Source organism: Anomaloglossus baeobatrachus, chromosome 4 (assembly GCF_048569485.1).
Source record: "Anomaloglossus baeobatrachus isolate aAnoBae1 chromosome 4, aAnoBae1.hap1, whole genome shotgun sequence".
In the NCBI taxonomy this organism is placed as follows: domain Eukaryota; kingdom Metazoa; phylum Chordata; class Amphibia; order Anura; family Aromobatidae; genus Anomaloglossus; species Anomaloglossus baeobatrachus.
The window spans coordinates 116,672,676-116,690,586 of NC_134356.1; the positions used below are offsets into that span (position 1 = coordinate 116,672,676).

Below are 17,911 nucleotides of genomic sequence, written 5' to 3' on the forward strand. Positions count from 1 at the left end.
TGAGGGACTTGCTGGTTAAAAATAGATTAACCAGCAAAAACACATGGTTGGAAAAACAGTCTCCTAATGGCAACTTTAAATGTGGCCAATGCAGATTTTGTAGTCTGCGTTTGACCGGCAAGTCTGTGAAAATTGGTGCACATACACACTATGTCAATCAGTTTATATCGTGCAAGACAAAATTTGTAGTCTATGCAATAGTATGTCCCTGTGGGAGATTTTATATAGGAAAAACTATCAGATGCCTATATGTTCGATTTAAGGAGCACTATAATTCAATCCAGACAGGAAAGGGATCCCCAAGATTGATAGCACATGTACGAGAATCGCACAATGGCTGCCCTGATGTCCTGAATTTTGCCGGTTTGGAAAGGGTGTCACTCCCATCGCAAGGAGGGGATCACCACAAACTGTTGTTGCAAACGGAGGCAAAATTAATTATAAAATATGGAGCACAGGGCGCATTGGGAATGAATGACCGTAACGACTTATCAGTCTTTTTGTAAAGGATTTTTTTGCACAAAAACAGGGCATGGTAAAATAATGGTATATGCCTGACAATGGGTGGGATAATTAATGGAATAAATATCCCAGATAAGTGAAATCAAGTTGTAATCCTGATTACGCATATAAACCATGTATGAATTGATTTTTGTGAATATTATAATGTCTCATACCTCTGTAATATTGTCCGATTTTTGTATTTTTCACAATGATTGTTTTTAATTTTTTGGTACGTGAAATATGCACACAAAGTACCTTTTAATTGTATTATACACTTCATGCACACTTTTTGTATATGTGGGGAGGTCACCTGGATGCATGACCCCATTTAGGGAGGGCTGATTTTACCCCACATGTGGACCCGTGGAAGCCTAATCACAGGCGAAACGGCCGTCGTCCATAGTGAGGGGCCGCATCCAGGTCTCCTCCACCCGCTGATTTTACAACACCTTTTAACCGAGTTTATGGAATAAAGATTATCCGGAAAAAGACATCAGCATTGGTGCGGTCTTATTCTTCTTCTGTATTGATGAACAACTCATTATGTACATAGCACGTCATGGGTTGTAAAAGGGTTAAAGAAGCCCTCCTATCAAAGGTTTTATTCTCTTAATATATTGCAATCATCATTTTACATAGCACTGTCTACTTACTTCCTCATTTACCCAGTAAATTCTACTTTTTTCTCTGCATTATTTTAAAATAGGAAGTGTCTTGCTCCTGCATGAATCATTCACCTCTTTAACTCCTGATCCAGCTGCTCCCTTCTCCCCCCTGTCATTTGCAAAGATTTATGACTAATGTTGGGAAAAAAGACTACCTGTCTCTGCATGGAGCTTAGAAGGATTCAACACAGATTTTAATTAGATGATTTCATAGACCTAATGGAAAAGAGAAGAATTAAAGGGGTATTCCCAGCTCCAACATCCTTCCCAATATGTAGTAGGTGTAATAATAATATTAGAAAATACCTCCAATTAGAAAAATAGTATAGTTCTCCTGAGGTTTCCATTGTTACGACCACAAGCAACTAACTAATTAACAGTCACTATATGAGTGGATTTCACCATGGATACCTAAGCTGCAATGCCCTGCACATGAGGTAAAAGACATGGCTATATCAGGAGAACCATACTACATATCTAATTGGAGGTATTTGCTAATATTATTTTTACACCTACTACATATTGAGATAGGATCTTCGACATAGGCGTACCAATTTAACTGTGTAAAAAGACAAAATGAGCAATTGTAAGTATGCAGTGCTTTATAATGGATATAACCATGGAAACCTAAGCTGCAATGCCGTGGACATGAGCTAAGAGACATGGCTATATCAGGAGAACTATGCTATATTTCTAATTGGAAGTAATTATTATTATTATTATTATTATTATTATTATTATTATTATTCCTACTACATATTGGGATAGGATCTTTGACCTAGAAATACCACTTTACCTGTGCAGAAAGGCAAAATGAGCAATTGTAAGTATGCAGTGCTATATACAGTAATATGATGATTGTAATATATATTAATAGGATAAAAACTTTGGTGGGAGTGCTCCTTGAATTTGGCAGTGGAACCAGTATTCAGACTATTTCTTCAAAGAGTCCCATGAAATGTTTTTCAACACAACTATGCCAGACCACATGTTCCTTGTGCTAATGTGAGTAGCCTGCATGGCCGAAACATGCTACCATGGCCCCCAACCTCTCCAGACTTGTCCCTTATTAGCACATCTGTGATGTCATTAGTTGGCAATTGCTGTGGATCTTGATGATTTAATACAAAAAGTAAATGGTAACAACATAGACAACTTCATTATGTAAAAAATAGCACGCATACTAAGTCCAAATCCTTTTTTTTTTTTTTTTTTAAATCACAAATTAAGATTTATCTCTGGATAACAACTTGTAATGCAGACATCCGAGTTATATGAGACAACAAAGGCCCTTAGGCTGGTTTCACATCAGCATTTTTTTGTCTTCAGGCAAAAAAACACAAACCGCAAGTGACTGGATCCTGTTAAATTATTGACAAATGCATGCAAACGCAAGTGTTATTTACAGGATCCTGTAATTTGCAGTTCATGAGTCATGTGATTGGGAATGAGCTATATTGGGCGTGGATTGAGGAGAGAGAGAGACTGTGATCACGCCAGGCTGGTTTCTGACCATGCTCAGTAAACCAAACATGATCCTTCAGAAAGGCAAGTGCACCCAGGATCTGGCGCCCATTCAACTACACTGGACCAATGGCCGCAATGTACAGGATCCGTTGATCTGCAGTATTTGGACGCATGATGCGTTTTTCAAAAAAGTAAAAAAACTGGAAGTCACCGGATCGAGACAGTAACGCATGCAAACACCGCAACTCCATTGAAAATGCATTGGATGAAAAACGGGTCACTTTTTGCGGCAAAAAAACCATTCCAGCCGCATTTCAAAAAATGCTGATATAAAACCAGCCTACTAAATGTAAAGAAGATATTGAGGGGTTCAGCACTATGCTAGTACTGGGACTAGTATCATTTTAAGACAGTAAGATAAGTTGCCTTTTTTTTTATAAAGCTTTATTGAATTGTAACTTGAATTTTTACTTTCCATTGTTCCAACAGACAATAAACCATCATCAATATTGGAACTCTTTGTAAATTCACCCTACTAGGATTAATGCTAATCCAAACAAATGTCTTTTTATAACAGGTTCACGTCAAACGTCTGCAAGAACCATACAGCAGTAGTTGTAGTAATGGTGAAGACATAAGAAACTATTATACCAATGTGTATGGTACAGACTATAGTAGGGAGGTGAGTATGAAACTGGTCTTCTGGACATCTTTTCACCATATTTGTAAAAGAAATATGCTTTTAATGATCTTTAGTAAAAATCAGTAATACAGAATATAATCTAAGAAGTTTTGTAATATATCCCATCAGAGAAATCTACTTCTAACCCTATGTATCAGATACTTCTTCCCCTACCCCTTCCCTCTAAACGTGTCATTTACTAGTAAAAACTGCCATCTTTGTCTTGCTCAGATAAGATGGACTGTGAACATACTGTGATGTTAGGGCTCAAAGCCCATTATACTCCATGGAGAGGTAAAAGGTAAGAGAAGGAGCAGGGAGAGGACACAGGCAGAGGAAGACACAGAAAGATGGTGCTGCGCTTTCTATCAAGACTTTTACTGTTTTGAGGTAACAGTCTTGATAAAAAACGCAGCATGAGCTTTCAAAACAGAGCTTGATTCATATTGTGAGAGCTCAGGACTGCTATATAATGTCATTTATGCAGCTGCTGCTTCTTTGTATTAAAAAACAACAAAGAGCAGGAATCCCTCTCTGCGTGCTGAGCAGTACTCCCACCAGCTCATAGACAATTGAAAAGACATAGAGCCTGCAAAGGGGAAAACTGCTGAAATGCAGGGTACAAGTCATATAATATTAATAACCAGAAAACTGTTATTCCTTATGTACATACACAGGACACACAAGTAACAGGAAAGTTCATTGAAGGTACAGTTACTATTTAATAAATCTTTATATTTTTAAAGGCTAAAGCTGGAAAGTTGCTGTGGACTTTCTTAGTGTAGTAGTATTACTTATGATACTTGCAGTCATAGTAGTGCACTTTCTGAGCATAATGTGACTTTTGGGATATCAGATGTATTGTAGCAGCACTCGTGGTTATTCAGTCCCAGTCAGTGTCCATTAGGAGTACATCTTCTAGACCCAATCATTTTATAGGTACTTCGTACTCTACTTGCACTATTCGCCACCACTGAGCATACAATATGCTTCTATGCAATGTCAGTGTATTTGTATTATTTATTTATGGGCACTTTTTGTAATATATGTTGATGTTTCGTATTCTTCCTTGGGCTATTGCTTTTAAATACATAATTGATATTACTGTCATGGCTTTTGCTTTGTGCTTTTACCTTTTTAACGATTTATATTGCAGCTAATATATTTTTTTATTATTATTGTGTTTCTGTTTTTCTCCCTTTTTATTCAGCAGCCATATCTTTTTTATTTATCTATCTAGTCATATGTCAGTGTTTTTCCTTTATTGCATTCACATTACTGTAGTGAAAAATGGGGAAAAAAATCTATATTTTATTTCAAATAATCAGATTTTTAAGAATGCAGGAATAGCAAATATATTTATTTTTGCTTAATCCCTTCCTGCAAAACGACATCGTATTCACAGCCTGGGAATGAAGGGGGATGTGCGCACCCTCCACAAACGGCAGATACTGGTGATATTCCACATATCACATAGCATCTGGAACTTTTCCACAGAATGACAACTTATGGCTTTTGGAGGAAAGTTAGAAAAAAAAAAGTGGAGAAACAAAATATTGACTGGTCCTAAAGAGTTAATTTACTAAATAGGAAAGGACGATATTTGATTTGTTTATTTCCAATTTTCTTTATAAATATTTTTTAAAAACTATCTACCGGTATTTTTAGAGATTTGCTTAGTCCTCCCAGGAAACTTGATTCTGCAATTGCTTGAGCTCCTGTACTAAAAAGCACTAATGTTGGAAAATGTTGTCAAACTTAAGGCAACACATCACCATAAAATGAACTATTGCTTTAACCCCTTCACCCCCCCTGCCTGTTTTCACTTTCATGACTGGGCCAATTTTTTCAATTCTTACCAGTGTGAATTTACAGTGCAATGTAAAAACTCTGAATTCTTCAATGGATCCTGGTGATTCTGAAATTCTTTTTTGCGACATATTGTATTTCATGATAGTGGTAATTTTAATACAATATTTTTTGTCTTTATTTGTGAAAATATAAGAAATTTTAAGAACATTTAGAAAATTTCTCAAATTTTAAACTTTAATTTTTATGCCCTTAAATCAGAGAGTTATAGCACAAAAATAGTTAATAAATAACATTTCCCACAAGTCTACTTTACATCAGCACAATTTTTGAAAGATCTTTTATTTGTTAGGAAGTTAAAAGGGTTAAAGTTTATCAGCAATTTCTCATTTTTCCTACAAAATTTACAAATCCATTTTTTTTTAGGGACCACATTATATTTGAAGTGATTTTAAAAGGCCTAGGTGACAGAAAATATCCAAAAATGACACCGTTCTAAAAAAAGCACCCCACAAACCGCTCAAAACCACATCTAAGAAATGTATTAACCTTAGTAAAGTAACATAACACCATTCGTCTGTAGGCAATTACATGATAATTACAGCTGTGTTTGTATCAAAACTATTTGTTGTGGTTTTGTTATAATTATAAATTAAAATCTTGCCTCTGTGTGTGTAAAAGCATTACCCAACGTCATCGGGGTGGTATGACATCTCGGCCAAGTCACCAAGTCATCTATTTAATAAAACGCCCTTTTCTTCTGATCACTCCAGTCTGGAGATTTCAGTGCGTATACACTTGCAGAGTCCGGACTTAGAACACCTCTGTCATTCTGTCATTGAGCTTGTGTGTCGCCCAGGGAAAGGGGTACTCGGTCCCGGGCAGCACTTATACTTGGGAATGTCACTTTGGTGGCTGTTGGCCAGTTCCGTGCCCTGGGCTCCTTTTGTAAGGGGGAATATTTACAGGAGTGAAGCGTTATTGTCATGTGACGCCACCTGTGGGTTGCGGTTAAGGATGGAGAAACAAAACTGCTGAATGTGGGTACTCCCAGGGTTGGTGGTGATTTTAGGAATAGTGTTAGGCCCTCCACAGGTAGGGCCGTGCCTGGGAGATGTAACGGTGGTAATAACGGAGACCACACCAGGTTGTCTTTAACAGTCTCTACTCACTTGGACCCAGGGGTTGCTGGTTCAGATCCCAGGAGTATCAGTGCCAATGTAGTGACCCAGGTTGTTGGTTGGGTCCCCGTAGCGTGGATGGAGCATTTGGGGCCTGACTGTCCCTTTTGGGGTACAGTCTCCTACTCCGTACGGCAGGCAGTGCGGACCCTGCGGGGAGGTAAGTGTCTGAAACCCGATCCTAGTTTACTGCTGATGCCCCCGGATAATTATTTGGTTCGGTGAAGTCCGTGAAGGTGTCCTCACCGGGCAGGTATTTATCAAACCATTTGAAACTGACACTTGACCTAGGGCCCTGTGCCCTGTTCGTGCTCCTGTCCCAGCAATATCTCCGGTACTCGTCCTGGCGACCTCTCTCCCATGTCCCCGGGTCACCATTACTCGGACCCAGCTCGGGCATGTCCGCACACCTCTCCTGTGTGCCACACTCTCTCAACTCACTACTGACTGACTGCTGATCCCTCCCACCAGGCTGGCTATACCCAGTTATTCGTTCCCATGGCGACCATCCCCTTACATGGTTAACCCTCTATGCCCAGTGTGGAGTGGAGAACTAGGATTTTGCAAGTGGATGCAGGTCCCTGTAGTTCCCTGAGTGTCTCAGGGGGCTACACTTAAAGAGACTGAGGTATATACATCCCGGCTCATTGTGCTTCACACAGGCGTTCTGAGTATCAATCCTGCAAGTGTATGAGCTGGATTTCAGATGTCTACACTGACACCACCAGGCGGCTAATCAAAAGGACTGGGTGTTTTGTTGTTTTTTTTAAATGACTCAGCAAGGATAGCATACCGCCCCATGACTCAGTGTAATGGTTTTACAGTGAGAGAGGCAAATTTTAATTGATAACTAGAGCAAAACCACAAAACCTATAGTTTAGCTGCAAACACCATTCCGTAATTAGCATGTAACTGCCTACAGATGCATGGGGTCAGCTATCAGGAGTTTTTCTGATGTCAGGTTTCCTTTTAACATAAAACAACATCTAAATAATTGAGTAAATATGTAATTAGCAATAAACTAAATTTTCTAGCCTACTATACTGGCGTTTTTAGAAATTACCCAGAACAAGGAAAATACTTCTACTTTCATGGTTAGCCAGTCTGTCAAGTCATCATGTCGTTTAAGGGCAAATCCAGCAATCTCTTGAAACATAAACTACAGTCATTATTCAGAGCTCGGTAGAAGGAAGCAGTAAATCCAGCTAAGAACATATTTCTACGTTTGCAGTCTACTTGTGTATATAATGTGTCATACAGTTGTGTACATTTGCACTTGCCCCAAGGCTTGCAAGAAGAGCTGTGCGCAGACCAAGATGATCAAGAACTGTGGCTGTAGAATGTGGGAGTTCCCAGCACCCCCAGAGTTGGATGTACCTCTGTGTAATATCAGTGAGCTGTCCGTGAGTAAGTACATATTCCCACTAGGTTACATAACCCAGGCTGAAGACCACCCAGTGACCTCAGATGGGGCTTTCTCTTACCAGATAACTGCGTGGAGATGTATGAATATAAACTATCCCACGACCAACTGAAATGGCACTGTCCTCTCCAGTGTGAGTAAGTATTAACTGTAACAAGATAGATCCCTTATATCATTTACAGTTTTCACATATCTTTGTCATTTCCCGGTTATCTAATACTTAACATGTACAGAAAGTATAATGCCAATGGCAAGATGACGACATTTCTGGGACAGAAAGCATTATAGTTCCTTTTAAAACAGGAGAATTATAGACATTGCTAGTTTGCCTTGTGTGTTGTACCAGACTGAAATGATCATAACCATATTAATGGTGTCTTGTGTTTCTGGTCATAGTGAGGAGATTTATGAGCTTACTCTTTCTTCATCCCAATGGCCCAGCAATACCTACTTGGTAAGTTTCACTCAAGGGACAAAGATGTAAAGTGATCTAATACACCAGAGATGAGTGAATCTGTCTGCCGGAATTCAAATTCGGTAGACTTGCCTCAATTGGACTGACTAGGCCTCATGCAATGTCAATGCATTGGGTGGGGCCTTGTGATGACCAGAGGAGCAGCAGAGCTTTGTGAAGATGGCAGACTGAACTGCAGGAATCTCTGTGCAGAGGACTGGGCAGGGAGCTGTGTAGAATGAGAGATAAGTATCATTTTTTTAAACCCTTATCGACAATAAGCCAAATCCAGGAAAATGGTAGCCAAGTGGCCACCATGTTACTGGATTTAAATCAATCAAATTTATTAAAATAACATTTGAATTGTTAAGAATTCAAATTTTTCATGAGATTCGAGTTAAGTTTAATTCACTTCAAATTAAGTGGTTCAACCAGTACACCTGATTATATTAAAGAGACTGTACACTACTTTAACAATTATGGCCTATCCTTAGGATAGGTCATCAATCTCTGATTGGCTGGGGTCCAACACCCCGTACCCCTTCTGACCAGCTGTTCTAGGTCCCTTTGGTAACACACAGTTCCAGAGCTGCTCCATGAACTGATAGGGGCTGCAGCTGAGTACTGCACATCTGCCTCCCATTCTAACCAATAGGAGGCAGATATGCAGTACTTTGGCGCGGCCACCATCAGTTGATTGGGCAGCTCCGGAGCTGTGCATTTCTGGCTGCCTGTTGATGTTGATGGCACAGAAAACAGCTGATCAGCAGTGGGGCAGAGTGTCATACCCCGGCTGATCAGACATTGAATACCTATCTTAAAGGGAACCTGTCAGGTGCAATATGCACCCAGACTCACGAGAAGTTCTGGATGTATATTGCTAATCCCTGCCTAACTGTCCCTGTATACACTAGCATAGATAAAGAGATCTTTATTAAAATAATTTCTAAAGATCTTTTACTGTATGCTAATGAGCGAGGGGACTAGCCCCCTGGGCGTTAGTTCCCCGGCCAGTCGCCTCTCATTAGCATGTTAATACGCCCCTGTGGGTGTACTATCATGTGACGCCCTGGACCCCAGGGGTCACAGGTAACAACACCCACCGCACAATACACACCCCCATCCCTTGTGAGGACACACCCGTCACCCGAAAGGGAGACCAAGTAGGGCACACCAGGTGGGTGGAGTCAGGTGGAAAGACACGCCCACCGAGGAGACTACTGCCCTGAGGCAGGAAATACAAACAGTCTAGTCAAGAGTTTGGAGTTGTAGAGTGACAGTGACAGGAGGTGTAGAGGAGCAGAGCTGTCAGGGACCCGGGTTGTAGCCTGGGATCCCCATAAGATCAGGCAGATGGTGGTGGCCGCCTGCAGGAGTACCGGTATAGCAACCGGCGGAACCGTAAGGACCGAGCCAGGGTTGGAGCCCGCCGTCCCTGAATCAGGGAGTCAACCTTTTACCGGAGCACCAGAAACCGAGTACTCAGACCCCGTCCTAGCTTAGAAGCCACTGAGTTTAGGCAAATTCACTGATTGCAGTCTTGACCTCACGGGTTCATCCTCACCCAAAGTCCACCGATACCGGGTAAGAGCCACCACCAAGGGCCAAACATCTGACGGGCCAGCGCCTGCGGGCAACCGAGGGCTCTACCCACAGCTAAACGCCGGGGAGCGGGCTACCACTGCTCAGGCAGGGGAGCCAAAAGTCAAAACAAGAGGTGCAAGGGAAAGGGGCCACCATCAGCCTCACAAGGGACACAAGCAGCCGGCTGCGGGACCCGACCAAACCCGAACTTTGGTTTACCAGTGACTCTGAGTGTGAATTAATAGTGAGTACACCAGTGCCATCCGGGCACATCGCACCGCAGCACGGCACCCTGCACCCCGACATCATCGCCCGTCCCACTGGGCCCCGAGACACACCACCCCTGCCCACGGAGAGGCTAACATCTAGGCTGCGCCTTCAACACCGATCCCGGGAGCCCCCTTCACTCCAGCCGCAGCGGTGGTGCTTCCCGTCACCATAACCCGTGGGTGCCGTCATGACCCGTACAACAATGCTGCCCCCGGCTGCGAACCTCGTCCCACATCCCCACCCCACTGCCTCCCCTTAACAGAGCGACGTGGCCCCCGGTCCGGAGGCGCTCGAGCCACCGACAACCCGAGCCTGGACCTCGAGCGGCTCGGCCCGGCTAGGGAGCGGCCGAGCCCCTCTCAGGGCAGTACACATCGACTCTTCTGGCCTCACGAACAGGATTCGAACAGTCCACTTACCTGTGGAAGTGCGCCTTAGAAGTATCCGTCAGCGGCGTCCTGCCGAAAAAGTTGAAGCCCCACCATCTTGGGCGTGAAAGTTTCCCACTCAAGTCATCTTCCCCGAGCAGTGAAGGTGCAAAGGTGAAGCCCCGCCCCCAAAGGAGGAGTGCTGGAAGAAAACCAAGGGGGAAGCGGCGAGAACATGTCGGCACCCAGCGGAGACGATGGGATGGCGCAGGCCGTCGGAGCGGCGGCGCCCGACGGCGGAGATGCAGTCGTCCCTGCTCCGGTCACACGAGCGGAGGAGGCCGCGGGTCCGGCGGTCACCCAGGTAATGCCGATCTCCCTGCCCTATGTGCCCAGTGCAGCCTGGCTACACCAGTACGACGGGAAGCCTGATACATTGCAGGCTATCCGGAAAAAGATATGCTCAGTTCTCAACCTGTGTGACATGACTGGCAAGCAGCATGCGGTGGTAGTCTTAGGTCAGCTGACTGGGGCAGCTGAGCAGGAGACGGAGACCTGGGCTGACGCGGACCAGTCCTCTGTGACCACTATCTTTGAAATGCTCCAGGCAGCCTTGAGACTCGCACCGCAGCCGAACTCCGGATGCAGTTTTACCACTGCTGGCAGCGGTCAGCAGACAGCATCAGGGACTATGCCTTACGTCTGCAGACGGCTCTCCGAATCCTGAAGCGGGTAGATACCATCAGTGAGGCCGATAGCAACAAGATGTTGGTGGAGCAGTTCCTACGGGGCCTGGGGTCTGCTGAAGACCGCAAGCAGCTGCGGCTGTGGACCCTTGAGCACCCTGATCTGGACTTTGCAGTAGTGAAAGAGCAGGCAATCAAGGCCTTGCAGCCCCTGGAGGTTAACCCCCCCGGACGCGGCCCCCTGGCCGGCCGCCACTGCTCCTGTCGCTGTTGTCCCTACCGGCCCCGGCTGCGCCCGCTGGGTTGAGGGACGAGCTGGCTGATAAGGTGCAACGCATGAACGAGGATCTCATCCGGGTGATCGCCGCACTCAAACTTCCGGCGAGAGTCAAGCCCCTGGAGACCATCCAGCTCGCCGACCGCCCCGAGGATGTCCCGTGGATGCAGCAGAGGAGGGCCAATGACCCCCGGTATGGGCCGCTGGTGTGTAACCGGTGTAACCAGCCTGGCATTATGCTCCTCGCTGTCCGTTAAACGAGCAACCCCTGGGGCCAAGGGCCAATCCTCAGGAGTAGACCCCCATAGCCCGGCGGACTGGCGGGACCGGTATGTTGGAGGCCGCCCTATCATCTCGGTGGCAGTGGATGGGGTCCCTACCACAGCCTTACTGGACACTGGATCGCAGGTAATGACCATGCCCTATACCAGTGATGGCGAACCTATGGCACGCGTGCCACCAGGGGCACGCTGAGCCCATTCTGCTGGCACGCGTGCTGTCGCCCGACCCTGCAGTTTTGGTCTGCTAGTGCAGTCGCGCCGGCAGATCAAATCTGTGTTGGAGTGGAGGAGACATTTCTCCTCCGCTCTGACACTCCTCCTCCCCCAGGCTGCAGGTGTGTTGCCTAGGAGACGGAGGAGCGTCAGCGAGCGGCGCCGGCGCCGTCTGCTGGCCACGTGGGAACTGAGGACCCAGCAGCGCGCAGCAAGGGAGCGTGTGCAGGTAAGTTGTGTGTTGCTTTTTTTTTTTTAATATATATATAACTCGTGTGGGGGTGGGGTGGGGCAGCGCCAGCATGGGGTGGGGGAACGCACATGCCAGCGTGGGGTGGGGGTGAACGCACTTGGCAGCGTGGGGTAGCGGTGGGGGAACGCACTTGGCAGCGTGGGATGGCGGTGGGGGAACGCACTTGGCAGCGTGGGGTGGCGGTGGGGGAACGCACTTGGCAGCGTGGGGTGGCGGTGGGGGAACGCACATGCCAGCGTGGGGTGGGGGAACGCACATCCCAGCACGGGGAGGGGGAACGCACATGCCAGCATGGGGTGGGGGAGGGGGAACGCACATGCCAGCATGGGGTGGGGGAGGTGGAACGCACATGCCAGCATGCGGTGGTGGACATGCATGCCAGGATGGGGGGGAAACATGCTTGCCAGCATGGGGGGGGAGGAGGGACATGCATGCCAGGAGGGGGAACAATGCATGCCAGGATGGGGAACAATGCATGCCAGGATGGAGGAAACATGCATGCCAGGATGGAGGAAATATACATGCCAGGATGGAGGAAACATGCATGTCAGGATGGAGGAAACATACATGCCAGGATGGAGGGAACATACATGCCAGGATGGAGGGAACATGCATGTCAGGATGGAGGAAACATGCATGCCAGGATGGAGGAAACATGCATGCCAGGATGGAGGAAACATGCATGCCAGGATGGAGGAAACATGCATGCCAGGATGGAAGAAACATACATGCCAGGATGGAGGGAACATGCATGCCAGGATGGAGGAAACATGCATGCCAGGATGGAGGAAACATGCATGCCAGGATGGAGGAAACATGCATGCCAGGATGGAGGAAACATGCATGCCAGGATGGAGGAAACATGCATGCCAGGATGGGGGAAACATACATGTCAGGATGGGAGGAAACATGCATGTCAGGATGGAGGAAACATGCATGCCAGGATGGGGGAAATATGCATGCCAGGATGGGGGAAATATGCATGCCAGGATGGGGAAACATGCATGCCAGGATGGAGGAAACATGCATGCCATGATGGGGAAACATGCATGCCAGGATGGGAGGAAACATGCATGTCAGGATGGAGGAAACATGCATGCCATGATGGGAAAAAATGCATGCAAGGATGGAGGAAACATGCATGCCAGGATGGGGAAAACATGCATGCCAGGATGGGGGAAATATGCATGCCAGGATGGGGAAACATGCATGCCATGATGGGGAAACATGCATGCCAGGATGGAGGAAACATGCATGTCAGGATGGGGGAAACATGCATGCCATGATGGAGGAAACATGCATGCCAGGATGGGAAAAACATGCATGCCAGGATGGGGGAAATATGCATGCCAGGATGGGGGAAATATGCATGCCAGGATGGGGAAACATGCATGCCAGGATGGAGGAAACATGCATGCCATGATGGAGAAACATGCATGCCATGATGGAGGAAACATGCATGCCAGGATGGAGGAAACATGCATGCCATGATGGGGAAACATGCATGCCAGGATGGAGGAAACATACATGCCAGGATGGGGAAAACATGCATGCCAGGATGGGGGAAACATGGATGCCAGGATGGAGGAAACATGCATGCCAGGATGGGGAAAACATGCATGCCATGATGGGGAAACATGCATGCCATGATGGGGAAACATGCATGCCATGATGGGGAAACGTGCATGCCATGATGGGGAAACATGCATGCCAGGATGGGGAAACATGCATGCCAGGATGGAGGAAACATGGCACGATAGGGTACATTTACCAGGAAGGGGTACATTTACCTGGATGGGGGTAAATTAACCAGGATTGGGAACATTTACCAGAATGGAGGACATTTACCAGGAATGGGGTACATGCCATGATGGGGGAACATTTACAAGGATGGGCAATATGTCAGGATGGGGTACATTTACCAGCATGGAGGAACATGCCAGAATGGGTAACATTTACCAGGATGGAGGACATTTACCAGGATGGGGCCGTGATAGGGACAAATATACCAGAATGTAGGAAATATATATCAGGATGGGGGACATGTTTACCAGGAAGTGGCCGAGGAAGAGGGACATAACTACACAATGATGGGGAGGGGAGCAACTCGTACGTCTTTATGGGATTTCAAGATGTTTAGACTTTGAAATGTAGATGTGGATTATAGGGTGACCTCTGATTGCATTCCAGGCTAAAATCTCTGTCTAATATGCTGCAATTTTTTCCAGAAAGATCAATCCAACTGCTGTGTCTGGAAAGGGCAGGGGCTCAGCTTCAATGTGTGGTAAGCATGAGTGTGATGCCCCTGCTGAAGAGAAGATGGCAAAGGTAAGGTTACAATCAATTATTTACATGATAGGATTGGTTGGCACTTCGGAAAAAAAATTGGGTTTAGGGCTACAGTTTGGGCACTCGGCCTGTAAAAGGTTCACCATGACTGCCCTATACGTTGTACCAGCGGTATTGGGATGACAGTGAACTTAGCCCTCCCGACAGTAGCATGACTGGTGTTGCAGCTAACGGCCTCCCTATGACTCAAGTGGGGTTTAAGGAAGTAACCCTGACTGTGGGAAGGACAGAACTGAAGCGCCAGGGAATGATTGTAGTACTGCATGAGTCTAGTGACCGTAACCCGAAGATAGTTCTGGGGACGAATGTGATGGAGCACTATATGGGTGAGGTGTTGAGTTTCCTGCTGCAGTTGTCCGCCATGGCAGGAGGGGGCCAGCAGAGGGCACTCCAGCGCGAGATCCGGGCCCTCCTGCAACGGCAGCAAGTGAACCTGACAGATGGCGAGATTGGTGGTGTGCGGGTGATGGATGTGGCTTGCCTGGTGGTGCCGCCCAGGAGTGAAATGATGATCTGGTGCAGGGCAGCAGTCGCCCCCAGGGACGGGATTACCCGGCGATGGTGGAGCCCTCATCTTCGGAACACTGGCCCACTGTAATGGCCACCAGAGGGGTGATTGACGTCAAGAAGGGGAGGGTGCCGGTGAGAGTGCTGAACTGTGGAGAAGAAGAAGTTAGGCTCCCCCGCTACGCCACGATAGCTAAGCTGTTCACCATAGACACCCACGGCATCCACAAGACCGCTCCCACTGTCCCTGTACCCGACACTGGCCACAATACACCACCCTTAAAGCCAGAGGCCTGGTACCGGGAGCTACATGTCGACACCAAATCTACCCCAGCACATCACAAGGAGGGGGTATACCGGGTGGTTCAGGAGTACGGGCAAGTTTTTAGCAAACATGCGCTAGACTTCGGGAGGATTAAGGGGGTCCAACACCATATCCCTACAGGCACACACCCGCCCATTAAGGAGAGGTATAGGCCAATTCCCCCAGCACATTATCAGTGCGCTAAAGATATGCTGCACAACATGAAGGAGGCGGGGGTCATTCAGGAGAGTTGTAGTCCCTGGGCAGCCCCACTGGTGCTAGTGAAGAAGAAGGATGGCACCATGAAGATGTGCGTGGACTACCGCAAAATCAACCAGATCACACATAAGGATGCCTACCCTCTCCCCCGCATCGAAGAGTCTCTGGCCGCGCTAAAAAGCGCTAACTATTTCTCCACTATTGATCTCACCAGTGGCTACTGGCAGGTGGCCATTGCGCCGGAGGACCGTGAGAAAACCGCGTTCACTACCCCGATGGGACTCTGCGAATTCAACAGCATGCCATTCGGGCTGTGTAATGCCCCGGGGACCTTCCAGAGGTTCATGGAGTGTTGTTTTGGTCATCTTAACTTCGAAACAGTTCTACTGTATCTGGATGATGTGATCGTATACTCAAGGATGTATGAATCCCATCTGGAGCACCTGGCGGAAGTGTTTGCGGCCCTAGCTAAATACGGGATGAAGCTGAAGCCGTCCAAATGCCACCTGCTGAAGTCCAAAGTGCAGTATCTCGGGCATGTGGTGAGTGCTGAGGGTGTGGCCCCGGACTTGGAGAAGATCACCGCCATCCAGGAATGGCCCCGCCCGACCAAAGTGAGAGAGGTACGGCAGTTCTTAGGCCTGGTGGGCTACTACCGCCGCCTCATCAAGGGGTACACGAACATGGCCTCCCCGATGCAAGACCTCCTCGTGGGACAGACCAAGGTTGGTAGACCATCCAGGACCTCGTTTGTGTGGGGTGAGCAGCAGGAAGAGTCCTTTCGGCAGCTGAAGTCGGCATTGACAGGAGAAGAGATCCTAGCCTACCCTGACTATGGCCTCCCCTTTGTGTTGTACACGGACGCCAGCAATGTGGGCCTAGGCGCTGTACTGTCCCAGGTCCAGGACGGAAAGGAGAAGGTGATCGCCTATGCTAGCCGGAAGCTTCGACCCACCGAGCGGAACCCCGAGAACTACAGCTCCTTCAAACTGGAGTTCCTGGCCCTGATGTGGGCAATAACCGAAAGGATCAAGCACTACCTGGCCGCAGCAAAGTTCACCGCCTACACGGACAACGACCCGTTAACGCACGTGGACAGGGCCAAGCTAGGCGCTCTCGAGCAAAGGTGGATGGCTCGGCTGTCTAACTACGACTTCACCGTCAAGTACCGGGCCGGGCGCAAGAATACCAACGCAGACGCCCTGTCCAGGATGCCGCATCTATCTGACGAGGGAGCGGAAGAGGACTATCTGGAGGAGATAGAGCTGCTCGCGTTCCACCGGCCACAGGAGGAGAAGCCCTGTGTGGTCCAGCAGCAGGTGGACCTCGATCTGCTGCCCAGTATGGAGTGTCGAGAAGCCCAAGACCAGGCGCCTGCGGTCTGACTGGTTAAGACCCTGCTAGCCCAAGGCGTGCGCCGAATGGACCCAGCGGCCCCCTCCGAGGCCCAGCGACTGTGGAAAGAGTGGGACCGCCTGTGCCTGTACCAGCAGACGTTGTACTGGGAGTTGATCGACCCAAAGACCCAATAGAAGGTTCGCCAGTTGGTGGTGCCTCAGGATTGAGTACCCAAGGTTCTTCGAGCTTATCATGACGGCGCTGGGCACTTCGGTTGGAAAAAGCTGGAGATGCTGTTATGAGAGCGGTTCTACTGGAGTGGGATGTGGGATTCCGTAGAGGCGTGGTGCCGCGAGTGCGGCCCTTGTACGCTGAGAAGACGGGATAAAGCTAGCCAAAGGGCTCCGTGGCAGCCGATTGTTACCCACCAGCCGCTGGAATTGGTTGCCTTGGACCATGTCAAGCTTGCGCCCAGCCGAAACGGGTACACCTACGCCTTAACCATCGTGGACCACTACTCCAGATTCATGGTTGTCCGGGTAAAAGATCTGACTGGCCGCACTGCTGCCAGGGCCTTTCAAGACTACTTCTGCCGGCCCCATGGCTACCCGGAAAGGGTGCTTACGGATTAGGGTCCGGCCTTTGAAGCAGAAGTGTTTCAGGAGTTCTGCCACTTGTACGGGTGCAAGAAAATCCGGACCACCCTTTACCATGCCCAGACCAATGGGATGTGTGAGAAAATGAACCATCTGGTCCTGAACCTCCTCAAAACATTGCCCCTGGAAGAGCGGAACTTGTGGCCGGAGAAGCTGCCCGACTTGGTAGTTATGTACAACAACATACCCTGTACTTCCACCAAGTGTACCCTGGCGTACCTGATGAGGGCCCGACCCGGGCAATTGCCGGTAGACTTAGAGATGGGCTTGGAAGCGCCCGAAGCCCTGCCCTCCAACGCCAGCTGGGATACCAAACGCCAAGTACAGTACCGGCGGATTCAAGAGTATGTGGAGCGGAACCTGTGTCAGAGCTGGGAGAAGCAGGAACAGCGCTTTAACCAATGAGCATCGGCTACTCCCT

At 47.9% G+C, this 17,911-nt stretch overlaps 1 protein-coding gene across 1 annotated transcript in view; it reads left to right on the forward strand.

The window, feature by feature from the left end:
* LOC142301283 (epithelial sodium channel subunit beta-like) overlaps positions 1-17,911 on the forward strand; it is an 88,483-nt gene that overhangs the window by 36,791 nt on the left and 33,781 nt on the right. The window contains exons 4-7 of the mRNA XM_075342312.1: positions 3,214-3,318; positions 7,595-7,715; positions 7,796-7,868; positions 8,128-8,185. Of these exons, the coding sequence (XP_075198427.1) occupies positions 3,214-3,318; positions 7,595-7,715; positions 7,796-7,868; positions 8,128-8,185 (357 nt within the window). The remainder of the gene's footprint in view (positions 1-3,213; positions 3,319-7,594; positions 7,716-7,795; positions 7,869-8,127; positions 8,186-17,911) is intronic.